Source organism: Tenrec ecaudatus, chromosome 4 (assembly GCF_050624435.1).
Source record: "Tenrec ecaudatus isolate mTenEca1 chromosome 4, mTenEca1.hap1, whole genome shotgun sequence".
NCBI lineage: Eukaryota > Metazoa > Chordata > Mammalia > Afrosoricida > Tenrecidae > Tenrec > Tenrec ecaudatus.
Window position 1 is genome coordinate 146,913,172 of NC_134533.1, and position 19,197 is coordinate 146,932,368.

The 19,197-nt window shown below is 41.0% G+C and overlaps 1 protein-coding gene and 1 pseudogene across 2 annotated transcripts in view; both read left to right on the top strand.

Moving 5' to 3' along the window:
- RYK (receptor like tyrosine kinase) overlaps positions 1-19,197 on the top strand; it is a 108,317-nt gene that overhangs the window by 77,187 nt on the left and 11,933 nt on the right. For both annotated transcript variants that reach the window (XM_075546904.1, XM_075546905.1), the window contains exons 10-13: positions 11,903-11,972; positions 15,067-15,199; positions 16,697-16,806; positions 16,960-17,119. In XM_075546904.1, the coding sequence (XP_075403019.1) occupies positions 11,903-11,972; positions 15,067-15,199; positions 16,697-16,806; positions 16,960-17,119 (473 nt within the window). The remainder of the gene's footprint in view (positions 1-11,902; positions 11,973-15,066; positions 15,200-16,696; positions 16,807-16,959; positions 17,120-19,197) is intronic.
- Positions 148-821, top strand: LOC142445248 (myosin light polypeptide 6 pseudogene; annotated as a pseudogene).

Genomic DNA, 19,197 nt, shown 5'->3' on the forward strand with positions numbered 1-19,197 from the left:
TTGGGTTGTTTCCATCTCCTAATGATTGTGAACTGTGCCACAATGAACATTGGAGCATAGATGTCTGGCCATGGTTTGTTTCTTGCCTCATCTGGGTGTATGCTCAGTAGGGGGATTGCTGGGTCGTATGGTAGCTCAATTTCCATCTGTTTAAGAAATCGCCAACAGAGGTCCCGGAGCCTGAGCGGGCAAGATATGTGACTTCACCGAGGACCAGACCGCGGAGTTCAAGGAGGCCTTCCAGCTGTTCGCCCGAACCGGGGATGGCAAGATCCTGTACAGCCAGTGTGGGGACGTGATGAGGGCCCTGGGCCAGAACCCCACCAACGCCGAGGTGCTCAAGGTCCTGGGGAACCCCAAGAGTGATGAGATGAATGTGAAGGTGCTGGACTTTGAGCACTTCCTGCCCAGGCTGCAGACTGTGGCCAAGAACAAGGACCAGGGCACCTACGAGGACTATGTTGAGGGCCTCCGGGTGTTTGACAAGGAAGGGAACGGCACCGTCATGGGGGCCGAGATCCGGCATGTCCTTGTCACACTGGGCGAGAAGATGACGGAGGAAGAAGTAGAGATGCTGGTGGCCGGGCACGAGGACAGCAATGGCTGCATCAACTATGAAGAGCTCGTCCGCATGGTGCTGAACGGCTGAGGGCAGCCCTTCCCGTGTTGTGTCCCCAGAGCCCTGTGCCTTTCCCGTGTGAGACTGACTGTGTGCAGTCCGAAGGGCTCCTCCTCACTGTCACAGCACCTCGCCCTGTCTCGGATCACGTTGCAGCAGCAGTCACCAAATAAACTTGCTCTCTGCGCTCAAAAAAAAAAAATCGCCAAATCAATTTCTATAGTAGCTATACATACCTACAGGTCCACCAGCAGTGGATGAGATTTCCTATCTCACCACAGCACATCCAACACTTGTTGCTTTCTGATTTTTTGAATTGGGCTACCTTTGAGGGTGGTAGGTGGTGTCTCATAGTTGTTTTTATTTGCATTTGTCTTATGGCTAATGAACGGGAACATTTTCTCATATGTTTATTGGCCATTCGGATTTCAGATTCTGTGAAACTTCTGTTCAGGTCCTTTGCCCACCTCCTCAGTGGGCAATTAGTTTTTCTCTTATTGTAAGCTTGCAAAGTATTGTCGATTTTTAGTAATAAGGCCTTTGCCTAATGTGTCATTGCTAACGATGTTTTCTCAGTCGGTGGACTCTCTTATTTATTACTCTCTTGGTGAATTCTTTTGATGTTCACAGGTGTCTTATCTTCAGTGTATCCCACTTGTCTATTTGTGACTCCTCTGTGTTTGTGTCCTTTCCTGTTTCTGATAGCCTATGTATTCCCCGTGCCAAGGTTTTCAGGTTTGTCCCAATTCCCTCCTTAAATGGCCCTAATTATTTGGGGTTTTATCTCAAGGTCTGTGATCCACCGTGAGTTTATTCTTGTGCATGGAGTGAGGTAAGGGTCTTGCTTCATTTTTCTGTAGGTAGATATCCATTTTTTCCAGCACCATTTATTGAAGATGGCATCTGCTTCCCATTTAATGTTTTATGGGCCCTTGTCAAAGATCAGTTGCCTGTATGCTGATGTTTTTATTTCTGGGTCTTCAGCTCTTTCCCATAGGTCTGAATCTGTTGCTATACCAGTACCACACTGTTTTGACTACTGTGGCCGTATAGTACGTGCTAAAGTCAGGTAGAGCAAGCGCTCCTACCTGGTCCTTCTTGAGGAGTTCTCTGCTAATTCTCGGCTTATTCCCCCTCCATATGAAGTTGGTATTCTGTTTTTCCAATTCTTTGAAGAAGGGTAGTGGTATTCGTATTGGCATAGCATTGAACTTATATAGTGCCTTGGGAAGAACTGATATCTTTATTATACTGAGTCTGTCACTCCACGAGCATGGGATAGTCTTCCATTTGTTGAGGTCACTCTTGATTTTTTTTAGTAGTGTTTTATAATTTTTCTCATACAAATCTTTCATTTTTTTAGCCAGGTATATCTCCAGGTATTTCAACTTGTGCTTGGCTATTGTAAAGGGTACTACCTTTTTAATCATCCCTTCTGTGGTCTTGTCTGATGTGTAGAGGAGTCCAATAGATTTCTGTTTGTTGATTTTGTATCCTGCCACTCTGCCATGTTCCTCTATTGCTTCCAACACTCCCCTTGTGGAGTTTAAGGGATCTTCGATCATATCGTCTGTGAATAATGATCATTTCGCCACTTACTTCCCCAGCTGAATACCTTTAATATCTTTCCTTTGTCTTATGTTGTTAGCTAGGACCTCCAGTACCATGTTAAATAGGAATAGGGACAAGGGGCATCCTTGTCTGGTCACCCTCTTTCAGTGGAATTGTTTTCGTCTTCTCCGTTAACTACCACGTTGGCTATTGGTTTTTCATATGTGGCTTGTATAATATTCAGGAATTTTCCTTCGACTCCTGTCTTCTTGAGTGTCTTATACGTGAATGCGTTGTTGAATGCTTTTTCCAGATCCATCGATATTGTCATGTGGATCTTATAATTTTTCCTGCCAATATTGCGAATAATGCTGATGGTCTTTTGTTTGTTGAACCATCCCTGCATCCCTGGTATAAATCCCACTTAGTCACGGTGAATTGTTTGCTTTATATACTTTTGTATTATTTTATCGGCCAGTATTTTTTTTGTATATAAATAATTTATTGGGGACTCTTATAGCTCTTATAACATCAATTGTATCAATCACATTTGTACATATGTTGCCATCATTATTTGCAAAACATTTTTCTGCTTGAACCCTTAGTATCAGCTCCTCTTTTTCATCCTTCCTCCTCTACCGTTCCATCCTCATGAACCCTTGAAAAATTATAAATTATTTTCATATCTTACACCACATTTCTGTTGTTCCTCCCCCTTGGGAGGATGATCTTTTCTTTTTTTTTTTTTGAATTTATACTACCTGAATTTCTTTTTTTTAACAATTTATTGGGGCTCATACAATTCTTATCACAGTTCATACATATACATACATCAATTGTATAAAGCACATCTGTACAGTCTTTGCCCTAATCATTTTTTTCTCCTCTTTTCTTTTTTTACATTTTATTAGGGACTCATACAACTCTTATCACAATCCTTACATATACATACATCAATTGTATCAAGCACATCCATACATTCCCTGCCCCAATCATTCTCAAGGCATTTGCTCTCCACTTAAGCCCCTTGCATCAGGTCCTCTCTTTTTTTTCCCTCCCTCCCCTTTCCCCCATCCCTCATGTGCCCTTAGTAATTTATACATCGTTATTTTGTCATATCTTGCCCTATCCAGAGTCTCCCTTCCCCCCCTTCTCTGCTGTCCCTCTCCCAGGGAAGAGGTCACATGTGGATCCTTGTAATCAGTTCCCCCTTTCCAACCCACTCACCCTCCACTCTCCCAGCATCGTCCCTCACACCCTTGGTCCTGAAGGTATCATCCACCCTGGATTCCCTGTGCCTCCAGCCCTCATATGTACCAGTGTACAACCTCTGCCCTATCCAGCCCTGCAAGGTAGAATTTGGATCATGGTAGTTGGGGGGAGGAAGCATCCAGGATCTGGGGGAAAGATGTGTTCTTCATCGGTACTAACTTGCACCCTGACTGACCCATCTCCTCTCCTAAACCCCTCTATGAGGGGATCTCCATTGGCCGGCACTTGGGCCTTGGGTCTCCACTCTGCACTTCCCCCTTCATTCAATATGGTATATATATATATATATATATATATATATATATATATATATATATATATATATACATATATATATACATATACATATATACACATATACACATACATACACACACTTATATCTTTTTTTTTTTTTTGCATGATGCCTTATACCTGGTACCTTGGCACCTCGTGATCGCACTGGCCGGTGTGCTTCTTCCATATGGGCTTTTTTGCTTCTGAGCTAGATGGCCACTTGTTCACCTTCAAGCCTTTAAGACCCCAGACACTATCTCTTTTGATAGCCGGGCACCATCAACTTTCTTCACCACATTTGCTTATGCACCCATTTGTCTTCAGCGATCCTATCATGGAGGTGTGCAGTCAATGATATGATTTTTTGTTCTTTGATGCCTGGTAACTGATCCCTTCGGGATCACTCGATCACACAGGCTGGTATGTTCTTCCATGTGGACTTTGTTGCTTCTGAGCTAGATGGCCGCTTGTTTATCTTCAAGCCTTTAAGACCCCAGTCACTATCTCTTTTGATAGCCGGGCACCATCAGCTTTCTTCACCACATTTACTTGTTCACCCACTTTGGCTTCAGCAGTTGTGTCGGGAGAGTGAGCATCATAGAGTTCCAATTTAATAAAAGAAGGTATTCATGCATTGAGGGAGTGTTTGAGTAGAGGCCCAAGGTCCTTCCGCCATCTTAATACTTGACCTATAAATATAGACACATAGATCTATTTCCCCATCCTCCTATATATATTTGCATGTATATGTCTTTGTCTAGACCTCCATGAATGCCCTTTGACTCCTAGCTCTTTCCGCCATCTCCCTTGACTTTCCTCCTGCCCTACTACCATGCTTCGTCGCCACCTGCGCTAGAGTATACCTCTTCTCTAAGCAACCTTACCCTTGATCATTTCCCACCAGGCCTGCCACTCCCCCTTCTCTACCATTTGGGGTCCCATGTTTTTCCCTTGTCCCTGGGTTTGTTAACACCACTTCCTTACCCCCCCTTATCCCCCCACCCCAAGTCCCCCCAGGACTGTCGGTACGGTTGTTTTTCCTCCAGATAGTTCATCCAGCCTGTTCTATTCAGACAGACCTGTGGAGACACTAACATGCACGAAAACAAGACAGAGGAAAACAAAGCAACAGTATGCAACCAGACAACAAAACAACAAAAACAAACCACTGACAAAGAACAGAACAAAACAGTTCACAAGGGAAAAGCTTGTAGTTAGTTCAGGGATCGTTTGCTGGCCCTTAGGAGCGTTTTCCAGTCCAGTCTGTTGTGGCGCCACACCCTGGCCCCAAAGTCCACTTTCAGCATTCCCTGGGGACCTTGCCACTCCATCCCCTTGCTGTTCCGCTGCACTCCCCCAGTGATTTGCCTCGGTGTGGTGGGATCAGGTCAGGTGCAATTCCCACACTGTGTCTCCGGTGCAGTCCCCTGTATCGCCCTTAGTCACTGATTGGCATCATGTCTCATAGTGGGGCCAGCCATGTTGTTCTCTTTGTGGACTGGCTGTCGGCCAGTATTTTGTTAAGGATTTTTGCATCAATGTTCATTGGGGATCTTGGTCTGTAGTTCTTGATTCATGTGGGATCCTTGCCTGCTGTAGGTATCAGAGTCATTGTTTTCTCCTCCAGATTGTTCATCCATCCTATCTCATTTAAACAGACCTGCGGAGATAATGACATGCACAAAAACAAGACAGAGCAAAACAGAGCAACAAAAGAAAACAAAAGCCAATGATAACAACAATAACAAAGAAAAGCTTGTACTGAGTTCAAGGACTGTTTGTTGCCTTTAGGAGTGTTTTCCTGTTTAGTCTGATGGGGTGCCATGCCCTGGCCCCAAAGTCTCTTTTTGGTATTCCCTGGGGACTTCGTTGCTCTGTTCTCCTTGCTGCTCTGTAGCACGCCCTTAGTGTTTTGCCTCGGTGTGGGGTCAGATCGGGCGCAATTCCCACATAATGTCTCCAGTGTTGGCCCCTGTAGGGCTATGGGTCACCTTTTTACGATTAAGATAGCCCTTCCTATACAGTGATGAATCCTTAGTGTGGTAGTTAAGGTTTATTATGCCAACCTGGCCAACAGGAGCATGTGTGATTAATCAGGTTGCAGTTTGGAGGGGCAAAGAGAAATGACTCTGCAAGGCCTGCCCCATATCTCTTGCTCTCTGGTCCTGGGACGAGCATGCAGGAGTGTTTGTGGTTCTACTGCCGTGGCTAAGTTATCTTCCTCCACTTGAGAGCCACACCACCTGTGGTCCAGGCCAGCCGATGGATCAAATAGCTAGAGCTTGAGGCTCCTTTGAGACCTGCTTCGCTGCGCTGCTGGTGCCTACTTCGTACATCAGTTAAACTCAAGGCTGGTGAATACTGTTGCCTTGCTTTGCTTGCTCTTTTGCTTTTGACATCCTATCTGTGCCTGCTGCACTAAGCTCCCACACTACTAGCTGTTGGTCACCCACCCTGCTGGTTGTTGCCCGTGGGCCGACTCTGCTTGCCTTGCCTCTGGGTGGACTCTGCTATCTTGTTTCCCTGACCTGGAACACAGCAGCCCAGTGAGTTGAAGGACTTCCAGTATATTAACTGTTCCACGGAAGTGAGTGGAACTGAGCCCTCTGTACTGCTGTGTGGACTAATTCACTGTTATATTCCTTCTTGCTGTGTAAACCTACCCATATATAATTATAGGTGCCCTGGTCTCGTTTCTCTAGCGAACCCTGCCTAACACACTTAGGGATTTGTGCAAATATTTGATAGCATAAAAAGTTATTTTTGAATGAAGATTCAAGATATTGGGTAAAAAAACAAACAAGCAGAAAAGATATTGGGTAAATTGTATGACTAAGTTGTTTTTTGTTTGTTTTCCTCAGAATATCAAACAGAAATTAGTTCTGGCTTTGTTACCAATTATATTCTCTTTTTTCTTTGTTTTTAACTGCACGTAGGTAAGTAGAAGAATGTGATAAGTAGATTAATATCCAGTCAGAACCCCTGTAGTCATTTTTTTTCTACTTGTGCATTTATAAGGTTAAAAAGTGTAAACAAGAATATTAATTGAAATGTTTCAACAAACTGAAGAAGCACTGGATGCACATTGATCTATGTCAAGAAATTTGAAAGATGTTATTTGACCAACAGACTGGAGGAGGTCCATATTTGTGCCCATTCCAAAGAAAGATGACCTAACAGAATGCTCAAACTGTAGAGCAATATCATTGATATGGCATGCAAGCAAAATTTTGCTGAAGATCATCCAGTAATCATTGCAGCAGGACATTGACAGGGAGCTGCCAGTTCGGGCCAGATTCAGAAGAACTTGTGGAACAAGGGATCTCACTGCTGGCGTCAGATGGATCTTGACTAAAAGAGAATACCAGAAAGATGTTTACTTTTGTTTTATTGATATGTGAAAGCATTCAACTGTGTGGACCATTACAAACTATGGATCACATGGGAGAGAAGGATTGTTCCAGAACATTTGCTTGTACTCTCATGCAGTACCTGTGCACAGAGGAAAGGGCATATACATGCTGGAAAATCAGAGAGGGTGTGCATCACGGCTGTGTCCTCTCACCATACTTAATTACTCAGTCTGTACACTGAGCACAGAATCAGAGAAGCTGGATTATGTGAAGAAGAATGTGGCATCAGAATTGGAGGGAGGCTTATTAGTAACCAGTGCTAGCAGATGATAAAATGATTGCTGAAAGTGAGGAGAACTTGAAGCATACTTGCTGATAAACTGCAGCCTTCAGTATAGATCAGTGGTTCTCAACCTTCCTAATGCCATGACCCTTTAATACAGTCATTTTGCTACTCTTAAGAATTGGGTGACCCCTCTGAAAGGGTCATTTGACCCCCAAAGGTTGTCGTGACCCACAGGTTGTGAACTACTGGTATAGATGGTTAATAAAACAAAATCCTCACAACGGAAACAATAGGTAAGATCCTGAAACATGGAGATTAGAGTTATCAAGGATTTCATCGTGCTTTGATCACAATCAGTGCTCCCGGAAGCAGCAGTCTAGAGATCAAACAATGCATTCCATTGGGTAAATGTGCTTGATGCACAAGACCTCTTTAAAGGGTTGAAAAGCAAGGAGGTTACTATGAAGAATAATGTGCTCCTGACCCAAGCCATGGTCTTTTCAGTTGCCTCATATGCATGTGAAAGCTGATATAAGGAATCAGGAAGATGGAAGCAGAATTCGTGCATTTGAACTGTGCTGCTGACAAAGTTCTATATGTACTTTGGACTGCCAAAAGAACAAACAAGTCTGCCTTTGACATACATCCAGAATGCTCCTTAGAGGCAAGAATGGCGAGTCGTTGGCTCTCATACTTTGAACATATTTCAGGAAAGACGCGTCCCTGTAGAATGACAACATGCTTGGTAAAGTGAAGGGGCAGCAAAAGAGGGAGGCCCTTGATGAGAGGGATTGGCCTGGTGGGCTCAAACAAGAACCATGTGAAGAGGTGGAGGACCAGGCAGTTTCATTCAGGTGTACACAGGGTTGCTGTGAGTCAGAACCCACTCCACGGCACCTGACCACAACATTCATCTAGGAGTCTATTTGGATGTATATAGTTAAGTAACAATATCGTATTCTGACATCCTTGGTAAACTAATTCTTTGCTAATCGACTGATTATTTTGAGTTTTGCTGTTACACTTGGAATTCTTTGTTATATAGATGAGCTTTTATAGACTATTTGTAGGGTAGAGTCTTAAACAGTAGAATTAATGAAACAAAGGCTCTGCTTATTAAATTTTGTTAGATTTTGCTTAGTTCTTTAATCCCCAGCAGCTTTATTATTACATAATTTACATCATACAATTCAATAGCTCAATTTTCAATCATATAAGAGTTGTATAATCATTACCAATCAATTGTAGACATTCCCACCCCCATGCTTAAATTGCTTTTAAAATGAGTTGTGAAGTAGCAATCAGTTCTAGGGCTCCCTACCGCCTTTATTGTTTACTCTTGAAATCCCCTTTCCCTCCCTATCACCCTCCTCCACTCCTATACCCCGTATAAACCCTTGTATCAGTTATTATCACTGTTCATCCACTCCTCTTGTGCTCACAAACTGGGAAACCCAAGAGAAACAATAACACAAAATAAAAAATAAGGTGGTATGGATAAAATAATAATAATAAAAGACAAAAATACAAATAATGAGTAAGAAAGAAAAGACCCCCATCAACATTCAAAAAGCTACGGGAGAAATTTCTGTCATGGAACAAATAAGGGATATTTGTACCCAGAAAAAATTCAGGTAAGATCTATGTAGCTGTTCTCAACCTGTGGGATCGCGACCCCTTTGGGGGTTGAATGACCCTTTCACAGGGGTTTACCATTTCATAACAGTAGCAAAATGACAGTTTTGAAGTAGCAACAAAAGTAATTTCATGGTTGGGGGGGATCACTATAACATGAGGACCTGTATTAAAGGGGCGTAGCATTGGGAAGGTTGAGAAGAACCACTGGTCTATAGGGAAGTCAACTTGCCAAGTATAGAGTTCAATCCATAATCAAGATTACAATGGTTTCTGCCTGATAGTAAGGCTGTTTGAGACTCTTGCCTGTGGCTAGAAGGGAATCTGCCAGCTGCTCAATCTAGTAAATACTAGTAGCTATTCTGCAGATGGTTTTTGGGCTCCCACTGACATCCATAGCCTTCTACAAATTGGGTGTTCAAAATTTTAGCTCAGATACTTTTTCCTTCACCATACTTGAATTTTGTAATTGTTCTCTTTTGATCACACAAGCTGGTGTGCTTCTTCCCGGTGGACTTAGTTGACTCCTTTCTTAGATGGCTGCTTGTTTGATTACAAGCCTTTAAGACCCCAGACACTATTCTGATTGATAGCTGGGTACCATCTATGTTTTTCACGACACTTTGCTGTAGCACTCTTATCTTCAGTGATCAAAGGTGAGTATTAAGCAGAGCCATGTTATCACAACTTAATTACTCATGAATTGGATCTAGAGTTAAGTAGGAGCCCAGACTCCACCTGCTGATGTTACTTAATTTTTCATAAAAGACTGTACTGGTTTGTGCTTGTCTCCTGTCCCCACCCCAAAGGTACTATTGATGCATCTGTTTCTCAAACTTTCGCCCACCAGAAAGGTAGTTGAAATTTTCATGTCTTCTTAGCTGATGGGGAAAGATAACAACATCTCCTGGTTTCATTTGCGTTTCTGAGGTTGCGTCTTTTTGTAATTTTGTTGAGTTTTTTTGGGTTGTGTACAAAGGGTTGTGTCCTTTGTGTTTCCTAACCACAGGTTTACATCTTTTATTTAACGTTTTTCCTTATTGGGAAATGTTAAATAAGTTTGTTTTTGCATTTTAAAAATATATTTGGTTTGATTGCAAGTTTACAGAGCAAATTGATTCAACAATGTGTACACATTAGTTTCGTGACATTGATTGCTGTCCTAAGTAGTCAATACTGTTGCAAATTTTCCCCTGTGTTTTCTGTCCATTTGCCCTCCTTCCCTATTCATTTTTGCCTTGTGCCCTTTGTATCTGGGCAGATGCTGCCCCTCTCGTGTCATATGATTGATTGTTCAAAAGAATGCGCTCTCTCCTGGTGATTGCTCACCCTGTATGTCTGTCTAGGAGGTGTAGAGGTTACACGTTGGGCTACGATCTGAAATGCCAGATGTTCGGAATTGTCAGTTGCTCCGAGGAAGAAAGATGGGGCTTTCTGTTCCCGTAAAGAGTTAGTCTTGGAAACTCACAGGGGCAGCGCTCTGTCCCACAGCATAGCTATCAGTTGGCATCAGCTTGATGGCAGTGAGTTGATTTGTAGGCCTGTTGTTTGTTTATTTGAAAGTTGATCCATGGAGATGAGTTCATTTCCAGAATTGAAGGGCACCTAAGGGCCAGTGTCTCAGGGTTCCACTAGCCTCTGTCTGACCAGTAAGCCTAGCTTCTTGTATGGCTTTCAGGTTTCTGTATTTTTCTCCTAGTCTGCCTAGGAGCCTCTATCCTGATACCTATCAGAGCAGACAGCAGTGGTAGCCAGGATCTTTTAGTTCTTCTGGTGTCGGGCTGTGATGGTCAGAGTGTGCTTTGGATTAATAGATTTCCTGCACCTCTGATTTTCCTCACTGTTTTGCTCCAGACCAATAGTTACACCTTAGATAGCTACTCACAGCGTTTAAGACCCCAGTCGCTACTCACCAAAGGAGAAAGTAGAACCTTGTCTTTGGAAACTATTATGCCAGTTAACCTTGGTATCCGTTTCCCCACATCCACCCCCAAGACTCTGGTCCTGTGCCTTCAGACCCAGTGATCCTACCTCTCAAGGTGTTTAGATGCTTCTAATAAATTTACATGCCTTTACAGGACATACACATACACATGTAGGATTATCACTTGCCAAACCTGCATCCGGTTGTGAACCTAACTCCCATTCATCTTGCCAGTCTGCCAATGTATCCACTGGTATATATGGGATTTTTCAAGAAAGGGAGGAAAAATAGCTCTATTTTTTGTATTTGCTATATTTACAGCAGCTATTTTTACCATTCGGGCATTGCTCACTCTACTTGGTTTATGGAATCTTACTGAATTTCTAAATTTCATGTAGTCAGTTTAATTTAATGACTTTCGTTAAAATTTACTGATATAAGGAGACTATTGCAGTGGATCTTTAGGCTAAAACTATTTTCAATTTACCATGCTATAATTTATAAGGGGAATCCTTGTGTAGTGGCGATGTGGCGGACTGTGAACCGCATGGTCAGCAGTTCGAAACTACCAGCAGCTCCTCAGGATACTGGGCTTTCTACTCCTGTAAACAGGTCCAGTCATAGAAATCCACAGGGGTCGCTATGAGCCAGCATTGACTTGGCAGTGAGGGTTGTTTTGATTTTTTTTTTTTTAATTTATAAAGGAAATTTGCCTTGTAGATCAAGGTGATTGTTTTCTTACATCCTAAAACATTAATGTTTTATATATAATATTAAAGGAGACTTGTTAGCTTAAGTAACTAACTTAAAGACCAGCAGTTTGAGCCCTCAGGAGAAGATGTCTGCTTCCGTAAAGGAGACAGGTGTGGACCGCGTGCGGGGCAGTGCTGCTCCATCCTACAGGGCCTCTCTGAGTCGGAATCTGCTCCGTAGCACCAGGTGTGTATAGGACCATCATTCGTGACCGCGTCTTTCTTCAAATGCAGATCAAGCTTCTGAAATCCAAGTGACAATGATGCTCACGGAAAGCTGTAAGCTCCGAGGCCTGCATCACAGGTGAGGGGGGAGCCAGGGGAGCGACATTCTTATTTGAAGAACATTATGGTGAATTTTGAATTGAAAGTCTTTGGGAGTAGATTACTCTTTTTCCTCTTATAATATAAAAGTGAAATGCATACAACATTGTACAACATTGTACAACGTAGCAAAGTATAAAGAAGAACAGCAAATCATGTAAGCCCATGTCTGGATCGTCAAAGCTAAATTTTCTAGAACTCGTTATGCGTATTTACTTACATCTTTACTCATTTAAAAAACGAATTGACGAGGGCAACGAATGTATAGGGTGCTTTACTCAATTGATGTACGAATGGATTGTGATAAGAGTTGTATGAGCCCCAATACAATCATTTTTAAAAAACAAATGAATTGATAGTATACATACATTAAAATACTCTTTTGGTGAAACTTTTCGACCAAAAAACACCAAAGATAAGAATAATAGAGGATGAACTTTTATTTCTTTGTGAATTTTGTTTGAATTTTTGCAAGTCTCAAGAATCTGAGTGCCTTATAAAAGGATGATGGCATTGTAGTGAAGATGAAAACTGAGTGTTTTGGGCTTATAGTGGTGGAAGAGAAAGTGAAGGCAAGGCCACACACTTTAGCTGTCATTAAATATAGAACAGCTCTCAGCTTTCAGGTAACAAAGGTTGAAGGAAACATTTAAAAATGGGTAAATCTCAGTATCAGAAAGGAAAGAAACATGGCTAGTCTTCAATGGGGAAAATGTTTTCTGGTTTTAAGTTTCATGACAGATGGATTATTTGGTTTATCATGGGGATTAGTGTAATGGAAAGATGATTAGTAGTATGATGAACAGATAGACTTTTTAGTTAGTTTCTTTGAAAATTAAAAAAATTTCTACAGGGGCCTTTGAAGAAAATGATTGAATAATATCAATGGACAGGGAAGTTGTCCCTTTGAAGAGTTGAATCAGGCTTTATAGGACTGCTGTCTCTCAATGGCCTGATTTAGTTCAAGAATAGAGCTCATATTTTGTATGGAATGGATAGATGATTCATCCCTTAGACTAAATTATTTTTTTAATGTACTTTATTTCCTCTGGGCTTTTGACAAGAAGTGGATGAGTGTCCGTTGGAAATGTCCTTTTTGCCAGTGTTAGCAGAGCTTGGTGTTCTGGTAGGCTGACTAGAGAGAAGAAGCAAACACGTTTAATAACTAGTGTGTAGTGGTAACCAAGTTTCTAGATACCTTCTCCAGTATTCCTTCCCTGGTAAGAGAGCTGTCCAACTGCAGCTCCAGAAGCGGGCACCAGACATGGATATGAACAAAGTGAGGAATTGCCCAAGAAACAGGTTTATAGCCAATATTACCTTGGTTTGGCTGAACAATGTTCAGAGCAAGTCCTGCTTCTCCGTGGCTTTAATGTAAGGCTTTTCAATATCTTACCAGGATCATTTGGCAACCCCAGGCGATCCACTGACACCCTGAACTGGGTTATTTCAATACTACACACTTACTGTTTTAGGGAAATCTTCTAAAGACAATTGCTGCTTGATCATGGTTAATTGTTCTTGGCAATAAAATGACACCAAGACTCCTGGTTTACACGGAGAAAAATGTGTTTTCAGTGTATAGAAAGCATATTCTTCACATTTATCCACTGTGCCAGTGAATTTTTATTTTTAAAGGGCCCAAGGGCTACAACACATTCATTTTTTACCTCAGGTGGCAAACCTATTAGGCTTTGTGTATGCATTTGTTCATTCTCTCATACTATTTATTAAGTTCCTGTTTTGTGCTGGGGACTCTGGTAGGTATAAAAGTACAATCATGATCTTGAGAAATCATACAGAATTTATCACGCAAACTCTGTACATGCATCTAGAAATGATAACTGGTTTAAGGTTATGTTTTCCTTCTTATACTGGTTGTAGTATGTAATTCAGCATATTTCCTACATATTTTAAATAAGAATTATAAAGATATTGACAGACTTTAAAACATTCTGAAATCCTTTTTTTCTGTTGACATTTGTCAGAATAATGTTTTTCAATTTTAATTTCTGCTAATATTCCATTAATTATCTTTGTTCATATAGTTTGATGTTTAAACATCCTTTGAAGCAGAACATACTGAATTAAGGAATCTGAACATTGAAAGACTATTTACTTATGAGATGCTTATATAGCAGAATATAAGGAGAGAAATTGTCAATACTAAATCTAGAATTCAAAACTGATTCTGAATCCCATTAAGCAGTTGAGGCCTTTTTTTAAAATTAGTATAAGACATTGGGTCATAGAAACTGCAGTGTTCTAAGCTGCAGCGATTTTGTGCATTTGCTCATTTTTATTGTTTTTGTTTAAATATGTTTAAATTGTCACACTGTTAGCATACCTCATTTGCATGCAACTCTGTACCATACATCCTAATTGTTAGCTTACCACCTCCCACCCCCAAAACAAAAAACCAACCAAACCCCCCCCAACTTTGGAAGATAATGTTTGCGTAACTTTAACCAAGCTTTTAAATGACATGAAAAATAACATTGTCGCTTTTGGCCATCAACTTCCGGAGGTTAAATTTGGAAGTTATCTAAGGTAATAAAGTATGCCTTCCTGTGGTGCAGGGCTTCTGGGCACCTGTGGCAGTTTGGGGGTCGTGTGGGTGACCTTATTGTCCACCTCTGAAGTGTAAGCCTCTATCCTTAGTTTGAAAGTGTGATAATGGAAAAAATGGGATTTTGTCACCTCAAGATCACAACAGAGTCACTTCTTACACGCCTCTGATGACCTTTTGGCCTAAGTTTTATGAGAGAAACTTCAAAAAGTATACAGAAAATGGAATGGAAAGATAATTAATTAAAAGCATCCTTGAAGCATCCAGTCGTTAAGAAACAAATTTGAGTTTATAATTTGTCTCTCTCAGGAAAGTACATACAATGTACTTTGGCTTAAAACTATATGGCATGTATAATTTTGCATTTTAAACAATAATTGTGTTTTTAAGTATATTTGGAATTTTTTGTTTTGTTTTAGAGCCTCCTCATTACTTTTTATTATAAATAAGCCTGTAAAGATTTAAATTTCACTGATTTTTTTCTTCTAATTTCTTATTATCGCAGAAATCTTCTTCCAATTTCACACGTGTGTATAGAAGAAGGAGAAAAGCCTATGGTGATACTGCCTTACATGAATTGGGGGAATCTTAAATTGTTTTTACGGCAGTGCAAATTAGTAGAGGCAAATAATCCTCAGGTAAGGAAAATTTGTCAAAATACCAATATCATGGTAACTTGTGATAATATTTTTTAAAGTTACAACGTTAACACACTCACTCATAAATGGTTTAAAAGTATGCAGAAGGAGACTCAAACAAAAAATGAACTGCAAGCTGCTTAAGACCTGTTGGTTTAGAGGCAAATGAAGATGGTTTATAATTGTTATTTTGAAGCTTACACATTGCTGATGCAGAAGTTTCCCCTTATATTTCAATTCTTGTATTTATTCGAAATCACTCACCTCTGTCACATCATCTCCGTGATTTTCAAAATGAGTCATGAGGAGTACTGGTACTAGATGTTCCTTCTGGAAAATGGACTTCACAGAGCAACGTGGCCCGTATTTTACTTACCAACCGCTGGTAATGAGAGATGAGCTTGTGGGGGATAATTGGGTATGTTCTAAACATGCTTGACTGTAAGCCTCAAGTCAGCTGAGAGGGCCTCTGTCATCACAGCTGTGCTGGGAAGCATTGGTCAGCTTCCAGAGCCTTTCATGGGGAGTATGGGAGTAAATCCTAGCGGATGCTTTGTTGCTTGCTGTATCTTGCAGCCCCGTTACATTGATTTTAGGATTTATAATAATGGAGGTATTATAGTTGCCAGAAGAAAATGCATTCCAAGTCTGGGGTGAGTATTTGGCTTAGTATGTGTGATACACTTTGTAAACTGGCAGGATTAAAGCGGAGGCTCCCAGCAAATGGCTATTGTCTGTGGCCCTTACCTGTCACCTGAGGCAGAATTCCTCCCTCCGTTCACAATACTGGCACGCATCTAAGAGAAATGGCGTCAATGGAGAAGGCTGCAGACATGTATTCATTTGGAAATGTTTCCTTTCTCCTAAATAGAACTACTGTTTTTTAAAAGAACAAAATTATTGAGTAATAAACATTCGAAACACAGGCATACCTTGCTTTATTGTGTTTTGCAAATACTTCACTTTTGTAAATCCAAGGTGTGTCGCAACCATGCATCATTTGCCCAGCAGCATGCTCACTTCGTGTCTCTGTATCACAGTTTGGTAACTCACAGCATTTCAGACTTTTTCATAATCCTATCAGAGAATACAGTACAACATTCTATGTGAACGGGGAAACAAATCCATGTGGCTCACTTTCTGGCAGTCTTTGCTTTATTTCGGTAGTCTGGATCTGAACCCACAGTATCTGCCAGGTAAGCCTGTATTACCTTGAGAATTCAGTATCCATGGAACAGATATTTGTTGGGCAGCTCCTATACTTGCTGGAGGCTGGGGAGATGGTACACCTCGTGGAAAAGAGGAGACAGTCAAAGTAAATGGGGTGCTGGTTCCAGAGTACTAGGACCATTGTTGGCATAAGTACGTAAGGCATAAGGAGCTATGGGAACATATTCTTGATCAAGAAGTGGCTTTATAAACAATCAATGTGTATTTCTGTTGGGAGTTGTAATTTTTGTGTTGATTGTACACATTGTTGCTTTGTGTTTCCTACAGGCAATTTCTCAACAAGACCTGGTGCACATGGCCATTCAGATTGCCTGTGGGATGAGCTATCTGGCCCGAAGGGAGGTCATCCACAAAGATCTGGCTGCTAGGAACTGTGTGTAGGTGCCATGAGCTCTTCATTGTCATTTGACGTCTAGTGCTCCCAGGATTTGTTGTTGTTTTCAGTGGATCGTGCTATAGTTAAGGGTAATCATCGATCTATGCTTTTGAATGCTCTGATTGCATTTGTTGTTTATTTCTGTTCCTTTCAGCATTGATGATACACTTCAAGTTAAGATCACAGACAATGCCCTCTCCAGAGACTTGTTCCCCATGGACTATCACTGCCTGGGGGACAATGAAAACAGGCCAGTTCGGTGGATGGCTCTTGAAAGTCTAGTTAATAATGAGTTCTCCAGCGCTAGTGATGTGGTAAGTGTGAGAAGACTGGTATCAATAGAATGGGGACGAGGCGTTCCATTTTCAAAAGTTTTATTTATTTATTTTAAAAATCATTTTATCAGGGGCTCATACAACTCTTATCACAATCCGCACATCAGTTATATAAAGCACATTTGTGTATTCATTACTCTCATCATTCTCAAAACATTTGCTCTCCATGTAAGCCCCTGGCATCAGTTCCTCATTTTTTTCCCTTCCCTTCCCGCTTGCTCATGGACCCTTCATAATTTATAATTTATTATTTTGTCATACCATACACTGTCCGATGTCGCCCTTTACGCACTGTTCTGTTGTCCGTCCCCCAGGGAGGAGGTTATATGTAGATCCCTGTAATCAGTTCCCCCTTTTCACCCCACCCTCCCTCCATTCTCACCACTGGTCCCGAATGGTTCATCTGTCCTGGATTCCCTGTGTTTCCAGTTCCTATCTGTACCAGTGCACATCCTCTGGTCTAGCCAGACTTGTAAGGCAGAATTGGGATCATGATAGTGGGGGGACAGGGAGGAAGCATATAGGAACTAGAGGAAAGTTGTATATTTCATTGTTGCTACACTGCACCCTGACTGGCTCATTTCTTCCCCACGGACCTTCTTCTGTAAGGGGATGTCCAAATGTTGTATTTGTATTGTTAGGTATCGAATAATATTCTTTGAAAGTTTTCACCCCCAAAATGAGCATTATAAGCTTTCAAGTAGCTAGTTTGTGGAGAGCAGTTGTGGCTCAAACTTGGGGCCAGCATCACACGCAGTCTTTTCTCCCCCTTCGCAGTTGCCCTGCACTGCCAGCACTGGGGAGTAGGTCCTGTTGGTCTACAATTTTAAAGATGATGCTCTTGAGGCTTGGAAGAGATCATAGCGTTTGGGTGTTTTTCTCCTCTTGTGGAAGTCCTAGGATATATGTTTAACTCCTGCAAGGTGGCAGGAACTAAGTATTTTATCCCATTTTAGCTGTTAAAACTTAACTTTGGTTAAAGAATTTATATCTATATATTTAATTTTGAAAGAATTTACATTGTTTTATGAACAGGTCTGCCTTCTATCAGAATTCAGTCATACCAAATGTCCTGTTGCTGCTTGATCACTTGATGGTTTTATTTTTTTTAATTACTATGAATTTAATGATGAGAACCTTAATAGAAGAATTACTTTAAAATCATAATTACTCTCAGCATGTCTTGACACACATACATGAAATGCTTCTGGGATTCAAATTCCTGAGCCATACTTGACATGTGATAGTAAGAGGATACCAATTGATTATATTTAACATGGTAAACACCTGAAATATGTAGCACCTAAATATCTTTTAAAAAATACTCTATGATTACTAAATATTTATTTACCATATATACTCGAATAAAAGCCGACCCGAGTATAAGCCGAGCTACCTAATTACCTGGGAAACCAGAAAAACTGATTGACTCGAGTATAAACCTAGGGTGGAAAATGCAGAAGCTATTGATGAGTTTCAATAATCAAAATAAATGAAAATAAAATTACTAAAAATTGAGACATCAGTGGGGTGATGTATTTAAATATTTTAAGTATTTAAATATTTTAAATAAAAGGGCAACAAGTCATTTAACATTAGTAAACCAGCACAGTAAGTGGAAAATAGGTTCAACAAAAGCAATAAGGTATCAACAGTGATACCTTAAGAGTACTATTCCCTGAACTCAATCAGCAACCAAGCTAAAATGTGAAGAGTTAAAATCCTCCCAAACTGGATTCCTCATCATCATCTATCCGTATCCCCATGCAGAGCTTCAGCTGGTGTGAGGTCATCATAGACGCTGTCCTCACTGAGATCGCCGTTATCACCATCACTGCTGTCATTTTCATACAAAGCGCAGTCTTCACTGCCATCCATAGCATTACTAATACTACATTTCTGGGAGGCACGTCGCACCATGTCTTCTGGAATGTCTTCCCATGCATCTCGAACCCACTTTGCTATTAACTCTACGTCAGGCTTCATGAGATTTCCTCCTTTTGTTAGTCGGGCTTGACCAGATGTCATCCATTCATGCCACATCCTTTGCACCTGGT